The 24,643-nt window shown below is 42.5% G+C and overlaps 1 protein-coding gene across 3 annotated transcripts in view; it reads right to left on the minus strand.

Annotated features, from left to right (window-relative positions):
• Window positions 1-2,398: 2,398 nt before the first annotated feature.
• Window positions 2,399-24,643, minus strand: part of LOC104837222 (lethal(3)malignant brain tumor-like protein 3) — a 30,107-nt gene continuing 7,862 nt past the window's right edge. For all 3 annotated transcript variants that reach the window (XM_010576226.1, XM_010576227.1, XM_010576228.1), the window contains 11 exons: window positions 23,465-23,541; window positions 21,922-22,007; window positions 18,015-18,125; window positions 16,709-16,823; window positions 16,495-16,594; window positions 15,491-15,670; window positions 13,978-14,109; window positions 13,533-13,594; window positions 10,927-11,093; window positions 6,321-6,383; window positions 2,399-2,953 (listed from right to left, as the gene is read on the minus strand). In XM_010576226.1, coding sequence (XP_010574528.1) covers window positions 2,825-2,953; window positions 6,321-6,383; window positions 10,927-11,093; window positions 13,533-13,594; window positions 13,978-14,109; window positions 15,491-15,670; window positions 16,495-16,594; window positions 16,709-16,823; window positions 18,015-18,125; window positions 21,922-22,007; window positions 23,465-23,541 — 1,222 coding nt within the window. In that variant the 3' untranslated portion in view covers window positions 2,399-2,824. The remainder of the gene's footprint in view (window positions 2,954-6,320; window positions 6,384-10,926; window positions 11,094-13,532; window positions 13,595-13,977; window positions 14,110-15,490; window positions 15,671-16,494; window positions 16,595-16,708; window positions 16,824-18,014; window positions 18,126-21,921; window positions 22,008-23,464; window positions 23,542-24,643) is intronic.

Below are 24,643 nucleotides of genomic sequence, written 5' to 3' on the forward strand. Positions count from 1 at the left end.
CCTTCCTTCTTGCTGAAAGCACTACTCTTGCTGTCACTGAACAAACTCCAAGTACACATTTTCGTCTTTGATCCAGCTGGCTTGGAAGCCTCTAGGATTAAAGATTTCTCTTCTGTTTGAATAATTTCAGTGACTAGCATCTCATTGCTTGTTTCACCAATTCTCTTCATTCTCTATCTATATATAGTAAAAGAGATGAAATAATATTATATTTTGTTTTATTGCTGGAGGCAATCTGCTGTCCCCCAACTCAGTTTCCCAAAGGAAGGAGGTAAAACAGAAAATCTGGCAGGACCTGCTTGCTAGAAACAAGAGCAAGGTGAAACTGCACTCACCCCATCTGGCTGGGTGTCACAGTGGGGGAAACTGGAGCAAAGAAGGGCTCAGGGTTATTTAGCAAGTCGGTGAAGAGCCAGGAACAACACAGTCCAGCTACAGATCCTCTGCTCCAGTTGTCAGGAAACAATTTTGCTTTGCCTAGAAGGCGAGTTGTGTCAGAGTCCAGGACATGCCACTTACAATTCAAGTCTACACTGACGCCGGATGCGCAGAGTGGGACAAAGGAATGTGACTCTTTGGTGAATATCCTGGTTATCATACTAAAAATGTATTTTAATAAATTAAATTCCTATCTTGTCTAGTCCTTAACACTGCATTAAATTATTCTCCTGCAGTTGCCTGGCTGATATTTACTGTTTCAGCTATTAAATATCCCACAACCCTATGTCTTCTCTGTGGAAGGCTTAAACTCCTTAACATCTTATATAAAAATAGAAAGTATGGAGACAAATTGCTCTATATATTAATCCAGGACTGAATGGCTTCAGTGGTGTGGATTCTGCTCTATTTACAGTTTTAAGGAACTTACTACTTTAAGCAAGTCACAAGGACCTTCTCAGCAGCTGGAAGGTTGGACAAAGGACATGGAGTGATTAGGGAAGGAAGACCAAGTGCGTTCCTTGCGTCACCACACTGTCATGGACAGCATGTTCATTCTGTTCCCAACAGCTCTTGAAGCAGCAGGGCTGGGACTATGGCAACAACACTGGTGACAAAGATGCCAATTACAGGAGGGAGTTTGAGGTGCCTAGAGATGGATCACATCTCATCATGCAGCACCCCGAGAAATTCATGCAACCCTTGGCAGAGGCTGATGGCACACCTGCCTTCGGCAACATCATGTAAACACCCTTACAGTGCTTGGAAGGGTTCATCCACACAGGATTTAACCTGGCAGCTCTGAATCAAGGGTGAAAAGGCTTCCCTAGCTAAGATGGTTCTAGCTAAACTCCAGAACAGCCAAGTAGCTATCAGGGAGAGTGGCCAGAGGAAGAGTCACGAGCTAGCATGCTGCCAGGCACAAATTGTAACACTGAGCAGAGCCCTAGCACGACTCACTGCTTCTCCCAGGGCTTCCATTGTAATAGGACAGCTCTGGAAGTAATGGTGTGGAAATCCCCCATCCAGGACATCGCAGTCCCATGTGCATGTTCATAAAACTATGCTCTGACTTTGAGCAGAGCAGGAAATACTCATGCTCCCCTCCTGCCAGGAGAGCACAGACTGCATGCACAGGAACACAGCCACAAGCTTTGCTTCCTTCCTGACGTAGATGAGCTCTCTCTTTTGAGAAGTAATTCGTACCTCATTTTGCTGTCTGTTTAAACCCCAGTTCCCCTCCAGCCAAATTTCCCTGTGTGCTTTGCCTGCCTTGCCACTAGAGAGGCAGGGGAGTCAGTGCCCTGCTGCTACAGCACACTGACTCCTGGGTAGAATAGACCAAAGTCCACCTGGAGGCTGAAAAGTCTAAACCACTAAGCATTCAGGAGTTTTGATCGTTCAAAAATAAAAGCAAATTGTTTCTAGGAAATCTGTTTGCATCTGTATGCATATGCTGGCCACTGCTGGGTTTCCAACTCATATTCCTAGCATTTGGCTGACAGTGGAGAGGACAAGAATGAACCCATCAAATTCCCAAGTGCTCCTGATTGTGCCATTTTGCCCTAAGATGTTCCTGGTCTAGACAGCAGTTGCACAAAAGCACTGATGGGAGAATTACAGCTAAAATATTTATCTTTGTCTCCTGTGGGAAATATCTTTATGAGAGATCTTTCTCTACCCAAAGGTGATCTACACAGGGCTTGCTTCCCGCTCTCCGGTGACATGAACGAGAACATTTTGCTTGTTACCAGAAACAATGCAAGCCATCACTGATGGAAACCCTTTGCCCGTGCTACCTTTCTGCTGCAGTGTAAGCAGCCCAAGTAGCCAAGGGTATTAGAACAACTAGGATCAGTAAGTGAAATTGGAATTTAAAAATCAGTCCTGAAAAGGTCAGGTCTTGAGTCACAGCATTGAAGGATACAGGTAAGTTGCTCTGAAGTGCATCTTTTTCCTACTCTCTTTTCTCAGAGTTTTTATACATACAGAATATATTAAACATGCTGGTGATAACTCAGTCTCTCTTTCAGGCACTATCATTGGACACAGCAGTCATTTTACTCATAGCTTTCTTCTTGCTATTGCAGCTCCACCAACATTACCCTGGATTCCCCTTATAACCGGAGGTTTCTTCTAGATCTCAAAAAGAGATTGATATATCAAAACCAAATTCAATTACAAAATATAATAATATCCTCTTCTTGGAAGTGAAGCTGCCCCATATTCCAGACTGTGGCAGGATTTTTATGTCCTCAAAATATTTTTAGTAAGTTCTACTTAAAATATATCTGAGTCCCAATTTGCCTGTTCGGCACGTTGTCATGCTCTCAGTTGAATATCCGTTCCCTGTCAATTCCTTGTGGACTCTGCTGAAGGGCTCTTCTCAGTTGTCTTCTGCAGACTTGAACATGAGAATGGCATTGTAGATCTTCAGGGCAGGACCCAGCTTGATACTGAGTATTTTAACTATGTCGCTCTGGTTCAGGAGCAGGAAGGCCTCACCATCTATCTGCTAGAGGTTGGAAACACAAAATAAGATAAAGATTAACATCAAGAGATAGACAGGATTCTCACTTCTGGTCGTTCAGTTAAACAATGTAGTTTGAGGAATGAAAGTACGAACACAGGTCCAAAGACTGAAACCTTGTATTTCTCCCTAGTTCTGGCACCCACATCCCTGTGAGGTTCCCAGGCATGCTGCCCTTTCCAAGGGTCTCAGACCTCATCTGGCAGCCCTTTTTCTAGAAATAGAGAAGTCTGAGTGTGGGCAAGGCTTATGGAGAGACCATGAGGAAGATGCTTCATTAGACTTTATATTCACTATAATTGCTCTAAAAAGCCAGCAACTGTCAAAAATCCTAAGGCCTATTCACAATCTGTGGCCAGAAATTAGATCAGGAAATCTAGAACGCAAGTCTTCAGGAGGCGGCTATCCAAGAATTAATATATTACACTGATTTACAATGATTAGAAATATAAAATCACCATTTCCTAGTGCATTCATTACATACTGTCATTGCATAGACTCTTCAACCCCTGTTAAGCTGTTCAGGGTAAAATTTAAAGCCAAACACCCTTTTTTTTCCCTGCTTTTTTTGGTCAACTCTGCAAAAAACCTTACAGATGAGAAAGATTCCTGAGATGTGAACATCTGGCTACTCTCACAGCTAGGATGTACTCTGCCCATAGACAACAAGTCTCTGTTTAAAGGAGAAACAGGCGGCTATTGTGAAATCGTTTTCAATGACACTAAATGGGCTTAGCACATGGTAAAAGAGATCATGTGCTATATAGAACAAGGCATAGAAAAGACATGTAATCTGTCTGAATTTACATACACACTCTCCTAATCCATCAGCAATTCAAAGTAAGCAAGTGAAAAACATACTACCTTGTGAAAATACAGGATGCTTTAGGTAGCAGCAAGTGAAATCATAACATATTATTTTAAGAAGAGGTTAAAAATTTAGTTAGGTTTACAAGAACATCCGCAGAGACAACACAGATATAATTAATATAAACCTCAATTGCTGCAGGGAAGAAGCCAAAGATTAATGGACACAGACAAACAATATGTGTCTCCCTAAGTTATTCCGTTAAAGTCCATTTACAGAGACTGACAGCATCTCATCCTCTCAGTTGATGTTCACCAGTGCAGCAGACAACACCGGACACTCAACTCATCCAGAATAACAATTGTTCTATTTCTGTAGTCTTCCTAACTTGGACAGTAACGACTGGTGGAAGAGGACACATTGAATAAACTTGGACAAACATATAATTAAAGCAAAGAGCTGGGAGCCAGGAGATTTGATTTCCCCCTCTCTAACCACACAAGAGACCGTTAGCAAGTTACTTAACCTCTCAGTATGTACACTGGAAATGACAGCAGTGCTCCCAGCCCACAGATGATTGGCCACACAATGTCCCCGAATCTTATTTGCAAGCTGCCTAGAGTCTACACTACTGCAATGAACATGTTAAAAATATCTTGAAACAAATGGACTGCTGCTTAAATTAAATAATACAGAGTCAAGACTAGCAGAAAACTGCTGGAAAACAGTCCTACATTTCAAAATGGTTTTGTGTCCAGCATTATTACTATGCTTCATTTTCACTGCATTGCCTCAAAGATGCTTATTTTAAACAGACCTTCCCTGAACTGGACCTAGAACAAGCACAGTATCAGTGCCTGTGCTTTATTATTCATTTCTTTGTTCCATCTTATTTGGATGGTTTTTAAAATTCTGTGCACAATTTGTTCTCTTCATTCCTAATGTAAGCAGCAACTTATCCCTCTCCCCCCCGCCAAGAGAAGTCTGCAAGGGATTTATTTATCCTGAACGGTGAGCACTCAGAGGCCTGATTACAGCTAATGAACAACGCGGGTGGAGTTCAGCAGTCCCGTCACTCACACCTGAATTCTGGCCAAAGCCAAACTGCTAAAAGGGTTTTAATTTCAAACTGACAATTTGGTTTGAGCATAAACCTGAAAAACTACCCGAGCCCCTCTCATTTGGCATAGGGAATCATACTTTGAGGCTGCAGAAAGTAAGGTATTAAAATAGAACATGGCTATGCTGCTCTCTGAACCAGAAAGCAGTTACTGTGTTCAGGACCCGTTTAAATTACGGCTAGAAGAAATAAAATACATTGTGAATGGTTGGATTCATTAGAAGATTTGCTAGTTACATCTTTTTTTCTCACCTCTGAATGCATCTTTGCTAGAAATCAGGACATACCTTTTACACTCAGCTACACTGAAAGATTGGTTCATTCGAATAAATTTCATCATTCCCACTATATTCAATTAAACAGTAGTCCACTATATTGTTACATTGTGAACAGTGCTTTGTGCAAGCCTCCATTTCTTTTGCTTTTTATTTTGTGTGAGTGGGTGTTTTTAAAATAAGGGAAAACAAAATACAAATACATATATCCCATAAAATGCACTACAGCCTGATTCATCCTGAAAGGAAGCCAGCTCTGGGGAGCAGTCATCTATTAAAAACCTGCCCTTTACAGTCGCTACAATGTGCAATGCTTTTCCTTGGTCCAGAGGGTGCACTCAGTGCCGCACAGAACAGAGAAGGTACAGCCCCTTCCCTCAAGCTCTTACAATCAGAGCTGTAGAGCTGTGATGATAGAAGGGGAGGTATGTCTGTGCAAATTAATCAGGGGCTCATAAAGAACCTCCAAGTCATACCTGCAATGTAACTGGAAGCCAAAGCACTCAACAGAGACTAAGTGTCTATGATCCATGCAAAGAAGTGCGCTAAAAACCAGGACAGCCATATCCTGCGCCAGCTGAGGTTTCCGAGAAGCCATGGTGAAAGCATCACAAACAGGGAACAAGTCCAGCCCAGCACCTGGCAGCGATGACAGGACACGCTGCATGCAGGAGATGCTCTGATTGCCCAACCACTGCTTGTTCAAGGAAAGGTTCCCCTCCTGCTCTCACCTCAGCCCATGGGGCAAGCCAGTGATTCCTGGGAAACCCTATGACTGCCAGCCTCACCAAGAGAAGCAGGCATATGTGCTCGTTTGAGGGAGCAGATGAGATCTTCATTCCACCATTCCAACAGGACATCTTTATAACGATGCCAAACCCACTACACAATAGTCCAAGACAGGATGTTAAGCATAAGCTCAGTGATTGGAACTGCAGGGGAAATTTAAAGCAGCAGAATGCAATTAGCCATGCTGGAATTCAGCTCGATGCTGAAGCTGCCTCCTAAATGCCACAGGCTCTTTAATGACAAGTCAGAGCATGTCTATGCTATCTGCACTGTAACTCCAGAGTGATGGGGTACAAAACCACCTCACTGCCATCAGACCAGCCAGTGGCATGGCACAGGATTTGGGCAGACTTGACTTACCTCTTCCCTGAAAACAGATGCTTGTTCCTTGCAACCAGGTAAACGCTGGATAAAGCTTACCACCTGAAATTACATTTGAGAAAACAGCAACATGGACGATTAAAATGGGGCATCACCAAGCAAAAACGTCTTATTTCTGTATGAGAGTTCTATATGCCAGAGTTTTTAGAACTTTAGTACTTACAACTCTCCCATTAATGAAGGATATATATGAAAAACATTACTGGGTTGTTGCTGCAACAACCCTGCAAAGCATATTCTGATTACCTATAATACTTTCCGTATTGCCTTTTGACCATGTATCCTTCCGTAAAAGTCTAGTTTCTCCATTTTAGGATCTTTATAAAATATCAAAAATATTTCTACAGATTAAAAAGACATATATGGCTATACTATTTTAAACCCATCCAGAACTTCACTTTCTCTATGGTATTGCTGGAAAATAAAATTAAAAAGAAAAAAGGATTTAGACAGTTTCCCATGATGACATGCCTTTAAGAGACAAGATAACCGAATGAGTACTGCTGGTTTACCGACACAGAGAAGGCAGAAGAGCTGGGAAGGAAAGGAGTTTTGGTTTTATTTAATCCATGGTGGGTGCACGGGATCCATGGAACCAACAGGATTAAACGAGTAAAAATTTTACATTTCACATTAGGGAAAAACCTTTCCAAGCAGGAAATCTGTTAACATTTGGAATAATCACCGCAGTGACATGCTAGCAGCCCTTGGACTACATTATATAACACTAAGCAGTGCGAGAAGCAGTCCTGAATGCAGTGGAAGATGACTTAATATGTATTGTCTTCTCCAGCTGTAGCTTCACTGGTTCATAGAAGATTTGTATATTGAGGCATAATCAGATCAAACATCTCATGCTAATTGGATGCTCCCTTGCAGGAACAGCTCTGTTTTATCAGGCATATTCATTTGAGTTATTACAGATGTGACATTTCTTCCACAAACACAAACAGACAAACAATTAGGAGGGGTCACTGTCAAATACAAGCTTCCCTTTAACTCAGGATTGTCAGATTCTCTCCTAAATCATGTCATTGCATCTCCAGCTGATCCTACCACTTGACTAATCTTCATTCCCTTCCCCCAGTTCCGACCACGCAGGAATGGAGCTGTCAGCATGCCCTCTGGTTTTGCTCTACCCTGGCAGAAGCTGATTTTTGGTGAACAGCTCTGACTCCCGTTGTTTCTGTTATGTAATCTGAAAGCAGAGCATCCCTCTCATGTTTTGCCCTTATCTTCTGCTAGTAGGAACAGCTCCATTTTAAAGGTAACCCCTAAAATCCACATGGGGCAATGACTCCACATTTTCTTCTGTAGAAGTGCAGACTCCTATTATAAACAAATAACAAAATACTACTTTCCTTTTGAATCCCCCCACCTCCTTACAATTAAAAAACAAATGAAAATCCTTCTGCAGGGTCTAGTACCTTCCAGAATTTAGGAGACAGTTGGACCCCTCGGGGCAAAACGATAAGTGCCCTTTAGTGTCTATGGTATTGAGAGGCTGGTAGAAATCTCTGGGGAATGGTCTGAGCTTGCCTTGCTCCTGCGTCCTTCCCTGCACAATTGCCGCTGGCTATTGTCACTGACACTGAGTGACGGGCCTTTGATCTGTCCCAGAAGTAATTTGTACAAACACTGCAAGCACTCTTTGCCGCAAGAGCGGCCTTTTAAACAAACAGGAGCCCTGCAGTTTACCAGAAATGGAGAAAAGAGAGGGAAGCAGGATGCAAGACGAGAATACAGGAGAGAAGGTCCCCAGCATGTGAGCCAGACCCTGGGTTCCACTGAGCTGCAGTGACCTGACTGGCCCATCACTGCTGGGGGAGGAGAGTCCCCAGACAAAGACGTGGCAGTTGAGGGACAAAGGAGGTTTGGGTGCACAAGGCCAAAACACAGTAACACCATGGGCTAGAGGAAACCAGCACAGCCCCACAATGGTGGCAGTGAAGCCATGAACCAAGGGAAAGGGTAAGGCTGGAGGGGCTCAAGATGAGGGTGGGAGAGGTGTCAGACAGGTTCGGAGCACAGTGGGATGGGGCAGATCAGGGCTTTTCCTTTGAGGAGGTGAATGCCTGCCTGCCCTTCTGGCTGGCAACAACCTCAGTGCTCACAGAACTATGTGGTGGAAGCTTCTTACACTACGACTACATGTTGGTAAAGGGAAGGGGGTTGAAAAAGAGCTTTATGTAATTCTGAGAACACCTTAGAAACTCTGTGCAACCCATATGGAAGGTGCTGACACAACCCCAGCTGTGTGTGATATATTGAAATCAGCACAGTATTGGTGTACCTTTTTGGTAAAGTTGGAAGGTAGCCTCATACAGCACTCCTTTAACATCAAGCTATAGCAGAACTGACAACACCTCATGAGACTATGCAGAGAGAGGCTGAGTTTAACTGGGATTTAGTAACACACAAGCAATTAGCACAAGGACAGTCCCCCCACAAGGTATTAGCTTCTGATGCAGGATTAACTAGTGAACAATACAACTCTAGCACATACTAATGTTCTTCTGTGATTCAATATCCTTCACTAGCTGTGCTCTGAAAACATGACAGGAAGCTTTCAATAAATAACAAAGCTGTATTAAAGTAACTACTCTTGTTGATTGTTCAGTGTTACCAAGAGTTTCTTAGCTTGAAGGCCCCTAAATACTGCTGCTGCTCTGCCATTTCAGCTGTTCTCAACCAACAGAGAATTAAAGCAACATTTTTTTCCTTAATGTGTTTTTTATAAAATAAAAACAGTTCTTCAGTCTGAAACCAAAGGAGAATTTTACACCCCCATTGCTCTTGTTTCAGATCAGCAGAATGGCCTCTTTTGTGCAGCAGAGTTCAAAGTACAACCCAAAGGCAAATGTTTGCCCTGTAGGAAGATGTTAGGAGCCCAAATGCCGACAGATCAAATCTACTCTGGACTCACTAAAACACAGAAAGTCCTGCTGCTTTCATCTTCCAGACCTCCGGCTACATTTCACTGCACATGCTGATCCTGCAAGTGCTCATACAGAGGCCAAATTGATTCCTATGGGAATCTGTGACGAACATAATTTGCAAAACCAGATTCACTTTACTGAAATTCAAGACAAAGCCTGTAATGACTTTAGCCAGTCCATTGTGGTGCTGCAGCTGATCTTTTTAATGTGCCATTCACACTCCTACTGGCAGTCGAAACTTCATCAGTTGTTTCAGGCTGCAGGACAGAGCACAGTTCAGTGTATTCTGGGGTCTGAATCACTATATCCAGAGTGCCCTGCATTCATGCCCTGTGGTCCCTGCTTACACTCATCAAACTAATATCCCAGTTAAATTTACCCAGCAGTTGCTTTAAAGGTCAACTGCAAAAGACAAATTTTATTTGGCTTGTATCCTGACTCTGTTCTTCCATGAACCAGCCTCCATATTTTGTCCAAAAGAAAGAGATTCTGATTTTCACATCAGAGGATTAACTACTTCTGCCTTCACTGATTTTCTAGAAAACCTTTTGGAAAAATCATTGGAAGCTTTCTCAAAAGAAGGGTATGAACAATCTTTCAGAGATATTTTTTTCTTCCTTGCTATGGATTTAATTCAAACACATTTTCATTACCCCAAAAAACCCCAACAAAAAAAAGGACCAAGTTTTAAAACAGCAACACCAATTGCTCTATCCCCCTCACAATTGCTGTGGTTCCTGTCTCCTGTGAGACTGCAATCCCACCAGCCTCCTAGCAGTCTTCCAGCATGAAGAGCAAAGTCAAGATTGCATTTATTTGATGTAAGAGGTACTTTGGGAAAATGCACTTTCTAAAAGTCTCTGAAGATCCTCTATGCAGCATGAAGAACAGCACCTTTTTCCTGCTTTGCAGATTACCTACATACTTGCAGGCATAACATTACAGCACATTTCTCTCGAATTAAATGGCCCGCGATCAAGCGCCAGGATCCGAATTGTCACCACTTCTCAAGTGGAGATACAAATATTATTTATGCCCAAGGCATTGAGGCAAAAACCAACTACTCGGCACACAAAAGACACCGGCTTTTTCACATGCCACCTAATTACAGGAGACATCTCAAGAGCTAGGACTGCAGAGACATATCCCCAGCTGCACAGCTACCTCTGTCAGAAATCAGGTCAGGCTGTGGGCAGTTTTGTTCCAGGGGAATCAGGCAGGGAGATGAAGGAGGAGTGGGCATGCACAGTGCAGTTTGGAATTATCTGCAACGTAGAAGTGAATCAGCAGCAAAGTCACAAGAGAGGGGGAGGGAGATCAGAGAGAAACAGAATCTGCTGTCAGATTCATGTTTCAGGCCTGAGGACTAAAAGATCAAGAGGTAAATAAACAAAGGAAGGGAGGGAATCCTATTCAGGGAAATAAGCTGTGGACACCAGAGGGTTAACAGGCATCCTTCCCCTCCCTTATAAAGGGACTTGGGTATAACTTCTAGCTGAGTCAGCTACAGCATATGCAAAGCAAACAGAAAAGCATTGCCTAGGAAAGGAAAGAAAATAAAGATGTCTTCCAATGAGCACTCCAGAAGAGGAGGGCTCTGGCATTCCTGCACCCCAAGAGAGCAGAAGAGGGAACAGGTAACTCACCTCTTCCACAGTCCATTTGGCCACGTGTTTGGCTGTGAGGCCCGAGACCTCTGGCAAGAGCTTGCAGTGCTGCTCCCAGCAAAGATGGAGGCGGTGGGTCGGGTTAGAGGCCAGGGAAGGCATGAAGATGGACTGGTGGAGGGCCTGCTGGAGATCCAAATCAGGGTCTGGAAAAGGAAGCGACACAAGTCAGAGTGAGGCTTCAAGCAGGAGCAATTACAACAAAGCAGGAGGAAGGGTCACACTCAGGAGGGAAAAGCAAGGCAGGGTGAGCAGACAGCCAGGCACGGCTACTGCATGGCACGCTGAGCTTTGAGGGCGTTCTTTCCACCCTCCTGAGAAGGAGAAAGAAAAAAAAGATAAGATTGCCAGGCTGGAGGCTTTATCGTCAGCTTCTTCCCTGGAAAATGATGTCATGCTGCTAACAGAAAAGATGTTTGCAGCATTTTATTGACAAGGTGGAGGAGTTCTGGTAACAGAATCTTCAGCTGGAAACTAATGGCATCATTCCAGCTCACAGCTGTAGCCAGCCTGCGAAGAGTGCTACGCGTGCCAGCTGATGGCCTGAGCTTGCTGTCTCCCCCAGAGCCTCCCAGGCCAGGAGTGCTGCATGTTACCTCCAGACATCAACTCCCTCCTCATGTGTCAAGTGATGGAAGCTTTAAAAATCAAGGCGAGAAAAGGAAGAAATCTCCCCTCCCTAATGAGATCACTCGAGTAGTGCAGAGTCATGGTCCTACAGGGACTTGCCTGGTTATACAACAGGAAGCGAAGCAGAAGATGGAAACAAGATGGGAAACATTCCTCTGGTTTACAGCGGTTAATGTGTGCTGTCCTCTCGCCCCCCACCATGCCAGGGTGTGCACAGGGTGCACAGGCTGCCCGGCGCCATCCCGTGGCAACCATACAAAATTCCCATTTTCTTCCTGCTTTCAAAAAGGTTCAGCATGCCCAGCGCTGGTACGGCTGCTGCTTGCCTCTGCCGAGCTTGCTCGGTGTTAGCACAAACAGTTGTTAGTAGGCTGGTGTGTTAGTATCTGTGGGGTGTGCCAGTCGCTATGTGTAAAGCACAAATCAAAACAGTATTATAAAGAAAAAGCAAATTTCCATGATTTGCCTGCTCCTCACCAGCCTAAGTGAAAGCAGTGCTGGAGGTAGAGCCTGATCTAGCGAGACGTCACTCCCCTGTCCCCCACTGTGTCATGTTACCTCGTCTCCACCTCCTAAAGGATGTGGGACAGCATCAAATACAGGTCTGTATTTCTAATAATGAGACCAAAGAGAGAGAGAGGATTTAAAAAAATAAAGCCTGAGCAAGAACTGCTCAGTTCAGGAGCTGATACTCCTGGTGACAACAGGGCACAGGACACTGCTCCTGGGAGGGCTGTCACTCCTCACCTGCCTCCCCCACCTCCCCGGTGGCGGGGGCAGCAGCTAGCCTTGCCCCCACCTCCCTGCCACAGGAGCTCTATTCGTGCCTAGGGTTTTACATACTGCCACGTTCCTGCTGGGTGGGCACTGCTTCTATCACAGACTGTCTCCTTTTCTTCACTAAGCCCAAATCCTCAGGGGTAAGCGTCCAAACCACGATCTAAATAAATTACTTTCCCTTTGAGAAGGAAGCTGTGTTCTAATAGTTTAAATATAGATGAGATGAAAGCTCTGGGTAATCATGAAATTACAGGTCAGTGGATTATTGCAGAACTTCCTTTCACTGATTTCCATCATTCTGTTTAAGGTGAATGCAAAGGGAGAGCAGACAGCTTTCCCTGCCAGCTGCAACTGTAGCTCATAGCTGGCAGAATTCTCCAGCTCTGACTGCAGAAGTCAGCACTAGGTAAAAATGAGTATTAAAAAAAATAATAATAAAAAAAAGCTAGGCACCTGTCCCAGTTTGTGCCTGCTTAGCTATTTTTGATTGGAGACTTATTACCATGTTAAATCCTCCTAAAAGCCTGGTCAGCTCCGTTCTCTGAAATGGCTTTTTATAGTAAATCTGAAAGTTAAGCATATGGTTTGCTAAAGTGATATCAGAAAGCTTCTCTTAAAACTTAACCTGTCATGTACCAGGAAAAAAAAAAGACATTGTTTTTCCATTTAATTTTTTGGTTTTTTTCATCCTCAGGCGAACCTTAAAAAAGTCACCACCCAAAATGATTCAGATTATGTTTCTGAAAACCCATGGGGGTCTAAGGAAAGAAGCCGATGGAACTTAAACTATTTGCCAGGTTTTGAGCAAGTCTCCCTTGACACCTCTGCTGGCTCTGTCAGCAGAATGGTCACCAACTGTCTGGGGAACAAAAAACCCTTGCCACTTCAGAAGAGTATGCAGTGGTACAAGAGATGGTGCAAGCTTGTCTTTTCAGTTAATAAATATGAGGCTTCACTCTACAAAGCATTAAACCTTTCACTTCTAAGTAATTTTACCCTTCCTCCTCATTTTAAAGGAAGAAAGACTACCATTACCATCACCTCCAGCATCTGCTTTCTCTTGACTGTGGAATCAAAGACAAAAAAAGCTGTAAAGTTTTAAATGCTCCTTGTGACTGTGGTATATTGCACATATATGCACACATGCATAGAAAAAGAAATAAAATTTAACCAACCTTTCCCATTGCTTTCCTGTTTCACCAGCTGGAACTTTATATAGGCATGCGAGCACCCAAGCCTGAAAGCACCAATTACAAAACATTTCAAGAGATACACAAATTGATATAACTTCTTCTCTATACAGAGATTAATAGGACTTTTAGGAACCAAAACCTTTTCCCTCTTAAAATAAGCAATAGCCCTGCTCTGTCCTTGACACGTCTCTCTAAGCTAAGAACTGTGCTATTAAATTCATGACTAGAACTCAGATTTGAGTTTACTCCAGGAAAGAGAGGGCCCAAAATAATGGGAGGAAGGGAGGAGATTTTACCCTATGCTGCAAATCTCTGATCAAATTGGGCTGTTCTAAGTTATGATTTACATCTGTATTTCAAATACAGCATCATCATCAAGAAACACAACTGTAAATGCATGAAAATACATCACAAAAGTCTTATTTACTTTTTTGGTTTGGCTTTGATGTCTGCAGAGGAATCCTCTTCTACCCAGTCACTCTCTTGATTGTTTTCAGACTGTTCCGACAGACTGTGAACACTGCTTTGACATGACTTTTCACTGTCTTGTGCAGATTTTCTAGAAAGACAGACAAATGATAGCAGCTAAGCTGATATCCTCTGTTCCCTTTTCCCACAGGAGAGCAAAGCTGGCTGCTCCTTGCAAGTGAGAGCAACAACTACCACCTAGTGGTAGAAGCTTTCCTCTCCCCCACCATCATCACGGGCGCAGTACAAAGTGATTTTTTACTCTTCAGCGCGGATTGAGAGAGATTATGTGAAATAAATCAGCCCCTGTTGACTGAAGCTGTGATCCCAGCAGCTACAAGAAACCCACTGAATTATGTGTTATGGTGAAATCAAGAGATTTAAGATCTTTGAATCTTGATACCTCCAGATAACATTTAAGACTCTCCATGACTGAGTTTGATGCATAAATTGAGCTACACAGTTGCCCAAGGAAGGACAAGCAGTAAAGTGTTATCAGATTTGCATACTGAATACAGACCTCCCACTACCAGGAAATGACATATTTAGAAGAATAGAAAGATATTACAATTTTAGAATGCTATTTATTCTGGGAGAATCCCAAAGCTCCTGAGAGAGCTTTATGGTAATGGTGCCACTGAAACGCAATCAATTCCAATGTTAAAACTAGGAAATGGAGATGCCTGCGCATTTCTGGGATGGGAGGAGTAAAACTCTGGCCATGTATGCCAGGGAGGGGAGAGAAGTTTTCCTTTTTTCTGGCCAGATATATCTTGAAAATGTTATAAATCTAAGCAAATAAATGAACTTTAAAAGGTATATAAGATGTCATATACAACAAAGACCAAAAGCGTTGCTGGAGTTTGCTCTAGTGAGACTGGATTCGTATACACTAAAGGTGACAATAATAAAAGCCTTCATGTCCAGGTCTGTCCCATCACACATTCTAACTGCCTCCTGCAGTCCAAGAACTAACACACTGTTTGCTTCAATGCTACTCAATTCCAAGATTTTCATGTAAGGAAAAAAAAAAAATCTGAAGGAGCTCAACTTGTTTGCCAAGTGATACACATGTAGTCATTACGCCTACCAGTGTAATGCAGCCGACTCTGGGGTGGATTGCACTTCAGTTTAATAGTGCAAAATAACCTTGCTTGACAGTTTTAGGACAGGAAATGAAGGAAAAGAATATATTTTAAATAGAAACAGCAAGGAAAAATTTATGGAGACAGAATGCAATTTCCTTTGTTGGAATGTGACCAGAGCAGCAGGATTAAGGAATCAAGAAACCTATTAAGGCATACGAGGGTATAAAAGTGCACTGCTCTGTGTTAAGAGTGTCTGGGGCATGGGTCAATATTACAGACAGATGAACTCAATGCTCTGCTGCTTCTCAGCCAATTCCTGTGTCTTTCAGCCTTGTAAAATGATTTTGCTCCCCAGTACCTGCCGAAGAAAAGGGTTCAACTCACCTGGATTGTGGAGAGTCCTCCTGAGAAGACTCTCCTGCTCCCAACAGAAATGGGACAGGAGTTTCCAGCCTCTTGGCTTTCTGCATGCTATTGCTAGGGGAAGGTCTCTCCCCACTCAGGCGGTCCTGTAACAAGTTTTCTCTGTTGAGGTTCACATCAGAATATGGGCAGCCAACTAACCTGTATTAAAGAAAAAAAAGACAAAAAAAAAAAAAAAGAGAGATATGACGATGCATGTTTTTAAGTCACATAGTCTTACCAGCCTCAGGCAGACATATCCATCAACAAACTCAGAAAAAGTGAGGCCAGAAACAGACAGGGAGATGTTATTACCCAATTTTAGGTACGGGAAAACAGGGGACTACATGGCAGAATTAGAAACCAAAGTCATGTTTTTAAAGAGTCACCTCAGAGAACAAGAAGAGCTCTTCCTCTGTAACCTGCTTGTCTGCACAGTATTTCATGAAACGAGTCCTGCAACTTTCACTCAAAAAAATTCAAAGCCCTTTACCACATTATATACTGCCAGATCTTCAGACCTCCCACCCGAGTTTGTTTTCTTGCTCTTTAAAATAGTTTAATAGAGAAAATCCTTAAGAAATCAAAAGGCAGAGTACAAAACATGAGCTAGCTCTCCTCACTCTTATACTTTAACCATCTACCCACACTCTCTCCCTCTTTAACTGCCTCCTTGCATGCTCTTCCTGGGTATATTATTTTACAAAAAACCTCCTTCAGTAATGCTGGAATGTAGAAATTGGAGTTAATTAATCTATGCTGGATTGCATAGCAGTTGTAATGATTATACTGGTATAAACAGAATTTATGATGAAACAGCACATTTAGACACAAGAGGGAGCTGCAATTGCAGTTATAACTATCTCCAGAATAAACACCCTGAGATAATTTCAATGCAGTGCAGGTGCTTGTTGCTGCATTATTATTATGGACAGCAGTCAGACTCTTGCAGGCAGAACCCTTATAAGAAGATCTCATATACATACGTATAATGTGTTCCATATCGTGGTCCCCTGACGTGACCAATACCATGGCAGCCTGGAGTAGGGCATGCTTGTCCCACTGTTCCCACTCGATCAACAGCACCTGGTAATAAGAAGAAAAAAGTTAAACGGATTTGTAAAACACTCCCTGCATCTGAAGAGCAGACTTCACTTAGGAAAATTATTCAACATAACAATATGATGTCATCTACTTTACCTAGAGGGACTTGCAAAGCATGTCCAGTTTTTGCACACCAGCCTACTGGATGAACATCAGGGCTGTCTGCATCGACCCAGAAATCATAATTACGGTCCCAACCATCAAAATGTATCTAAAAGAAGCACACAGTCTCAGTGAGAGATACAGTTAAGGACATGACTCAGCTTTTAACTTCCCCCTTTGTTTCACCTTGCTCAGCTTGGGGATGATTCATTCAATCTTTCAGTCAAGCACAATCGTCCTTTGTGCTCAAACAAACTCTTTGTTTTCCTGCCCCCTGCCCTTATGTTTTACAGAAAAAACAAATTCTGGTGACACAGTCAAATCGCAGGGTCTGCAAGAAAGCACAGACCATGGGGTACTCCAGCACACAATATAGTCAAAGACTAAATCCATGCAAACACAATTGCTTATTTAATTGTTTTGTTTTCTGAGGATCCCAAAACACCATAAAAGCCAACAAGTTTGGTGAGTTTTGCAGTAATCAAGCTAGAATTTTCTGCTGGATGAAGAGACTAAGAATAACTCAGATCCGGGTCAGGTTAACAGAGACTAAGGATCACTGCAGTTTATAGGCTACTGGGTTGTCTATGCAGCAAAGTTTCAAACAAATGTATGTACTGAGTATCATGCTACCATATATTGGCAAAACTTGACTTTCGCTTGCAATCACAGCGATGAGGCTGAGAATCAAATGGCTAATGGGGAGCGAACTCCACTCCTGCCCACATAATCATCATTTAGGAAGCAGACCTGTGGCCGAGGAATCTCCATTAGTGCAGCCTCCACTTTAGCTGGCTCATAGTTAATTTCTCAGAAGCCAAAGCACAACAGATTTTTCTGGCAATATATTTATGTGAAAAGAATTAGTTAAAATCCATTTATGTAACAAATTCATACTGGAGAATGAAGCCGCTTCCCACATGTGCCAGGTTTTAACTTACTTTGGGTTTTCTTTTAAGTATGCTAGGAAAAAAAAAATTTTCAGATAGCTTCCCACCAGTAGAACATTAATGCTGCCTTCACTCACACAGATCACACAGAAGCAGATAAGAGATGGAAAATCATGCTGTCAAATGTTATTTCAAAATAGTTACATTAAAACAGTAACTAACAATACCAGGCAATTCCATCAAATTTCAATGGGACAAAACAACAGAAATAATTTCCAGCTGGGCAGGCCTGTAGGCTAGATCATCTGCAAGGTGTTTGCTGCTCCTCATACCAACTGGATATTTTTTCTGCACTGCCAATCACCATATTCCTCAGCACAAGGGCTCTGCACTTTGAAGCAAGGTCATACCTTAATGCGATGGTCGTCTTTGTCAACTATTGTCGCCACTCTTATCAAGATGGGATTTCTTCTGTCCACAGCCTCTAACTTCATATTAACTTGGAATCCGTGAGCAGGACGCTGTAAGAGAGGATTATAAGCAGAATGCTAAAAAGTCTGGGCGTTCAGAGCTAGTCACCGGCTCTGAATAAAATGCGCTGAAGTTTTCATCTTCCATTCAAATGCCTTTGCAGCTTTGGCCCCTGATCTCACACGGCAGACTGCTTCAGAGGTTAAAATCAGAGCTTCCTAGAGGATTAAGCTGTCTGTTTGTCAGCAGCCCAAAACTACTCAAGAGGAAGTCTGAGCTTTCTCAGTGCAGGGGAGCATTTCACAGCCAGGGCAAGAGGCCTTCCCTAACAGAAAAAAACCCAGATACTACTACAAGCTCCACTGGCATACAGACTCTGCAGTCTGACGGCGAAACTCCCAAACACAGCAGAGACATGATCTCATATCTGACAAGGACAGTGGCCAGTTCACCACTGTCTTACACCTGAACCACACCACCACGTGATGTCTCTCTTCACTACACTATACACGACATCCTTTTTGGCATCTGGATATTACAGAGTTACCTTCATTAAGCAGGTTACCACCTACTTCTTACAACGACAACTGCATCTGCTTGTTAACAACAACTGCTGAGAACTGCAGTGCTGGGACTCAAAAGCAGCTCCAGCTGCCGGAGTCTCCCATCTGCAGTTGCCAGCTTACCCTTTCTCTCAGGCCCCAGCAGTCAAAACTACTTTGTAAAAACTCCAGAATGTCCTTTGACCTCATGCGTGCCCTCTGCAGCACCCACAGATGTAAACCTCTAAGTAACAGACAGCATTTACCAATTTTTCCATTTATCTTTAAATGATTGACTGCAAATTCCTCCTCTGACCTCCTCAGCTGGGGGTTATGGAACACTGGATACTCATTCAAAACATGTCCTTCTTCACTTCTGCACACAAAGGTCAGGATTTTAGCAAGAGATGATAAGTCATGTCTTTGAACAAGATCAGGTTAATGAAAAGATTATTATAATCACTCTTCCCTCACAATCTTCCTTACCCTTTTTACTGTTGGTAGCTGGGGGCAGGGAAGGAGGTCCACTTCTCAACTAAGTGGATTACAAGCTCCAAACCTCAAGTTTCTCTTTGGTCTTTTCACCTGGACGCAGACATTTATCAACAGGCTTTCAGCCACAGGACACACCGGAAGCCAGACAATCTAAACTGCTTTTAGTTTTAAGAGTGCCGTATTGAACCAGCAAACCTTGTCCGACTTCCTTGAGGAAGGAGCCTGAGTGCTAGAGAACAAAATCCTGCCCAGATGAGCCAGGCTATTTGTTTAAGTCTTGCTGAAGGGTTGCTGCCTTTTTGGCAATGGCATCTGAATGTTTTTGAATTGACAGTCCAAGACAATGGGCTGAAACAGCGATGCTTATGATAAAGCTGTCTCCTCCTGCATTTTCGGGTGGAGAAGGCAGAAATCCAGACACAAGATCTGCTATTTGTGCTGATGATCCGTGTCTTCAGACTACGCAAGATAGCTCTTGAAAACTGTTAAAAACTAATTCAGTGAGAAATGCCTGTTCTGGCTCTCAACCCATATTTTTATGTACTGATTTCCTGTAATTGCTAGCTGGAATAATAATAATAAAAAAAAAAAAAATCAATAACTGTGCCATGTATTTGCACTTCAGACCAACCAAGCCAGAAAAATAACAAGGTTTGATCTTGAAAGAGCTCTATTAACTGTTGATATATCAAATGCCTTTTTTTTTTTTCTGTCTCATTTTCGAAACACAGTCTCAGATGCTAATTTATATTCTGGAGTTTCATGAGAGCCAGAATTGGCCCTTCTGCTATTCTCTCAAAGCCAGACACCTGAAGGAGCAAAAAACATGGCTGCAGAGATGTAGGTAAAACAGGAAAAGAGGCAGACAAGGCAGTTGCATTCCCCCTTGGAAAAACACTTCACTTTGTAAAAATCCAAAAAAAAGAGCACTCAGTACTGAAAAGGCTCCCTGTCCTGAGCAAAGCCCTGTTATCTTTGGGTGACAGTTCTCAACATATTTTGTATTCCGAAAATCTGAGGAAAGAATGCTGTAATAACAGATTACTGAGGACTTCAGACTGGGAGTTTTAAGTAGGTCGTACTTCACTGTTTCTTTTTGTATCATGAAGAGTTTTATTATCCTTCCAAAATATTTGTCCCTAGAAAACTACTACTATTGTTTCTCTATTGTGTAGAAGACCAATTGCTGCATACTTTCACTCTTGTATTCTGAGGGCACCTGTTTTCCAGCACTGCTGGGATTTTATAAGCATGGCTCAGAAAAAGGCTGAGCCTGCACTGGGGGCAACAAATGTGTCCTACTGACAAGCTTCACTCACTATCCTGCACACTGGCTCTAAAGTGCTTCACATGCTGTGCTGCATGATCGAAGATCCTGTCTGCCCAACTCTGGAAAACCTTAATCCAAGGGATGTTTTGGAGTTCAACTGTGCTGCAGATAACTCCAGCTGTGGCCTTACAGTTCTCTAAAGTGGCAAACCCAGCCTCTTCCTATTCCCTAACACCCACCTTGCAACCTACTACAACTTCAAATAGACACCTGCTGAAATCTAGCAATTATCAAACTTGTCTGGCTGGATTTTTACCTCCCTTATCTGAGGCCTCCCTGATTGCTTTTCCGCCTCAGTCCCAAAAAGCTTAACAACAAAATATACAGGAGGGCAGCAGGTATTAACCTGCAACGCTAACTTCATCAAAAGGAATCAAGACAAGTGTCACGATGGCACAGAAAAGTTTTCAAACATATTGCAAAGTTTAGCAAGGTGAGCCAGCAGTGCAGAAGAAGCTGCTAAGAAAAAAAACAACAAAACTTTAAAGAATGGGGAGTTTTTTAATAATTTTAAAGCTTTTACTTTGTCTCTGCTCACAGTGAGCTTCCAGATAAATGCACTGAACTCTAATGTAAGAAACAAAAGCTCATGCTCCCAAGGTTGAGAGAACCATCTTCAGATTTAGTCTGCAGGATGATCTTACTCCATCTAGGAGTTTGGCAGAGACGCTCTATCATCTGTTAGTACACTTATTTCTGTGGAGGGTACAGCTGGCTCCTCCCTAGAAGAACTAAGATCTATATTAGAACATATAAGCCCTTGATAGGAACTTCTCGCTCTGCCTTAATTTGAGTCTCACCAACCAGGGGAAGAAGGATTTGCACAACTGCAAGGTGAAAATATTTTAGAGAAGTTTTTAAAACTCTGTGTGGTGGGGAAACCTGATGGAGGTAGTGCACACTTCTCACTCACCCTCAAACACATACAGACACACTCCACCCCCTCCTCCCTTCTCCACCAAATGTTGCCAGTTGCAGGCCAGTGATATCCACTTCTGACCCCCATGAAGGAAGTTTGGAAAGTCTGTTAGACCAGCATCAGTCCTGCTCAGATGTGAACTGGGAGATCCCCTTTGCCCACCCAGTCAGACCTCAAGCAGAAGACCAGCTCCTTCTCTTCTCCATGCCCTCTCTGAGGCAAGGTACTGCCCTTCACACATTCCTCTGAAAGCTACAATTATCTGTGTGGACTGAAGGCTCTTCCCTTAAATCTACTAATGGCGCAAGTGAAGATGTTTAGTCAAAAATCCTTTCCAAGACAGCTTTTCATGGCATTTTAAAAAAAAAATAATCTTGTAGTCTGCTGTGTGTTTTGTTTTAGCAGCAGTGAGAGATGATCTTAAAGTAAAAAAACCCAGTTCCACCCTCTTGGCACAGACATGGTGAACCACCATCAAATAAAGCATCTAGCAAGAAACGGTAGGTAACAGCAGTTTCCCCTACCCTCCTGAACTAGGACAATCAGAGAGATTCACCAACCAGTTTGAATGCTCTTGCTGGGGCTGCCTGAGAATTAGTTTCTTCCAAGTACTTCTCCCATGAGAAGGCTTTGGAATCCTTGTATCCTGAAAAAACCAGAAAATTAACATTTAAGTAAAAAACCCCCACATTTATTGTTACAAACAACAGAAAAGCAGCGATGTAACACATAGTTATTATGTTAATTTAGCACTTACTTACAATGGATAGCGCTGGAAAGTGGTCTGTTTATTCATACACACCACTTACAGCACACAGAGCAGCACTGCAAGTTTCCCCAGCTTCTACATAGGGCTTTAAGCCTGACCAGAAAAACCTGAAGAATTCATTTCTGTACAGCTTAATCAATGCTTATTCTCTAGAGAAAGCTGCCAATTAAGAGCTAGTCAGAGGATTCAGTGATGTGCAATGGCATCACTAAATTAATTTCCTATTTTATTAACTATTCTATGTGTGAGTGCCTGCAAGATTGTAGAAACTTCTCATCTCCTGCTACCTACTCACCCATAGCTGAGTAAAACTAGCAGTCTGGAGATAAAAAGCTCCATTGCCATTACCATAATCTCAAAACATCTACATGGGTGTGCTACTCTAACAACAATGGGATGTTTCTCCCTGGCAACTACATTTAAGAAACTGTTCTACTTTTTTCCCATCTCATTTCAGCATTTTTTAGCCTCAGTATTGTCTCCTTTTGGCAGGAGGGTGCAATGACTAAACACACAGGACAGTCTGCAAATTGCTGCATGTAAATCTCTCAGCAGAGAAATGAGAATTGACTGCAGATTCTGCTGGGGCCACAAGCAATCATGTTATGAGTAGAGGAACTGCATGCCATGGCCTTGTTGCACGTTCCAGGAGCAGGAACAGATGTGGTGTTGCTGAAGAGTAAGCATTTACAACCTCTTTTGCATCTGCAGCAAAGGCACAGAGGCTAATTCCTCCAATGCAGAGGGATCTTGTAGTGCCATCCACTCTGCTAAACTTGATACACAGTAATTACAGAAATTCTTGTTCCAGGGCTGTCAGTCTAGCCAACAGCAGACATAATTTTCTTATATTTGTTATTTTTAAGGTGAATGAGCACTTCCAAGGCCTGAAAACAACACTGATTTTCCTGTACGTTCTGTCCTTTTTCATTTGCCAACATTCTCTTCATTTACTGAATTCCAATGCAGCAGAAAGAGATGTGGCTTCAGTTACTCCTTCATTTCCAGAAATTCCACCTTATCATCTACGAAATCATGATACTGATTCCTCTTTCCTCCAGCTCACCTTAAAGGAAATGCTGCAAATACTTCAAAGTTCTTTCCCTTCTGAAATCAAATTCAATTACAAATTACCAAACCCTGTTCCATTTTTTGAAAGAGCTATGAAGTAAAATAAAATGCAGTGGCAAGAAGTATGAACAATAATGTTGTTCAGTCAGTAGAGAAGAGAGTACTGAATGGAACCTGTAACTTGCAAATACATAATTATGTGGAAGATAAAACTTGTAGTTTTTTTGACTGAGGCAGGAAATAAAGTCTCACTTTCTACATACCAGGTGGTGTTGTCAGTGGGGTTCCAGTTTCTTGGCAGTAGCCAACAGGACGAATATATGGGCTGCTAGCTTCACACCTGAATAAAGAGGGAAAGTTGGCACCAGTCAATTTTAAAGCAAAAAGAAAAGCAGAATTTCAAATGCTGTCTGATATGCCTTTGCTGGGTTAGCAGATGCTGTCAGTGGGTGTGATCATGGTGTAAAAGACAAGCATTACCTCGTTAGAATTTATAACATCAAGTTTTCAAGGCGTTCAAGCTGCCTCAAAATACAGGGAAATACAAAGAAGAATGTCCGGTGCTTTAAAAAAAACAACAACAACAAGCTTCCCCCCATGGACCATACCAACCACAGTTCAGCCTGGACATAGATCATCCAAGCTAAAATGCAAAGGAAGCAAAGAAACAAAAAACAAACCTTCATCCCTAACTGAAATACCATTACTGTAGAAGAAGGGGAAATTACTTTTAAGGTCTTTGCCAAGAACTGCACATTATCCATTCATTCTAGCTGAAACCTAGTGGTAGTCTGCCTGGTTCCCAATTTTATTGGATGTTTAGATCTTCTGAGTCCCTGAAGGAGACGACAGGCCAATTTGAGACAGCCCCTTTTGTCACATCTGCTCCGAGGAAGGGACCAAAGCAGTCTTTCAGATCGAGGGAAAAAAACTGTGTGTTTTCAGCCAACCTGTACTTTAAAGCTTTGTTTGCTTGTGTTTCCCATTAAAATTTTCAAATTCCAGACAAAACACAGTGTGGAAATAAAGCTTCACAGGCTAAAATGGTAAAGGAACAAGATCTCAAGTCCTGCAAATGGAAACACTGGCGTTACAAAGCTCTGTGTGACGTATTTACGGCAAAGAAAGAAAAGACCCACTTGCCACCAAACAGGTGCCTATTCTGAGAAAAACAAACAAAAGGAGATGGGGGAGAGAACACAGAATACTGATCGAACCAGTGCTATTTTGATAAGCATGTGTCCTGTGTTGCTTTCATAGATAAAGTTAGGCTGTTCATGTAGGTTGGAAAACACAGACCAAAAAGGTAAAATGTTTCCTTGACTAATATTCCACCTGGCCCCAACATGACGGCAGGGGATCAAGATTCTCAGATGCAGAACAACTGTAGTGCAGGTCAGGACTTAAAAGCCTAAATGTTGGACATAATTTTTATTTTCAAA

The sequence above is a fragment of the Haliaeetus leucocephalus genome, unplaced genomic scaffold, assembly GCF_000737465.1.
Source record: "Haliaeetus leucocephalus isolate CR32 unplaced genomic scaffold, Haliaeetus_leucocephalus-4.0 Scaffold517, whole genome shotgun sequence".
Classification (NCBI taxonomy): domain Eukaryota; kingdom Metazoa; phylum Chordata; class Aves; order Accipitriformes; family Accipitridae; genus Haliaeetus; species Haliaeetus leucocephalus.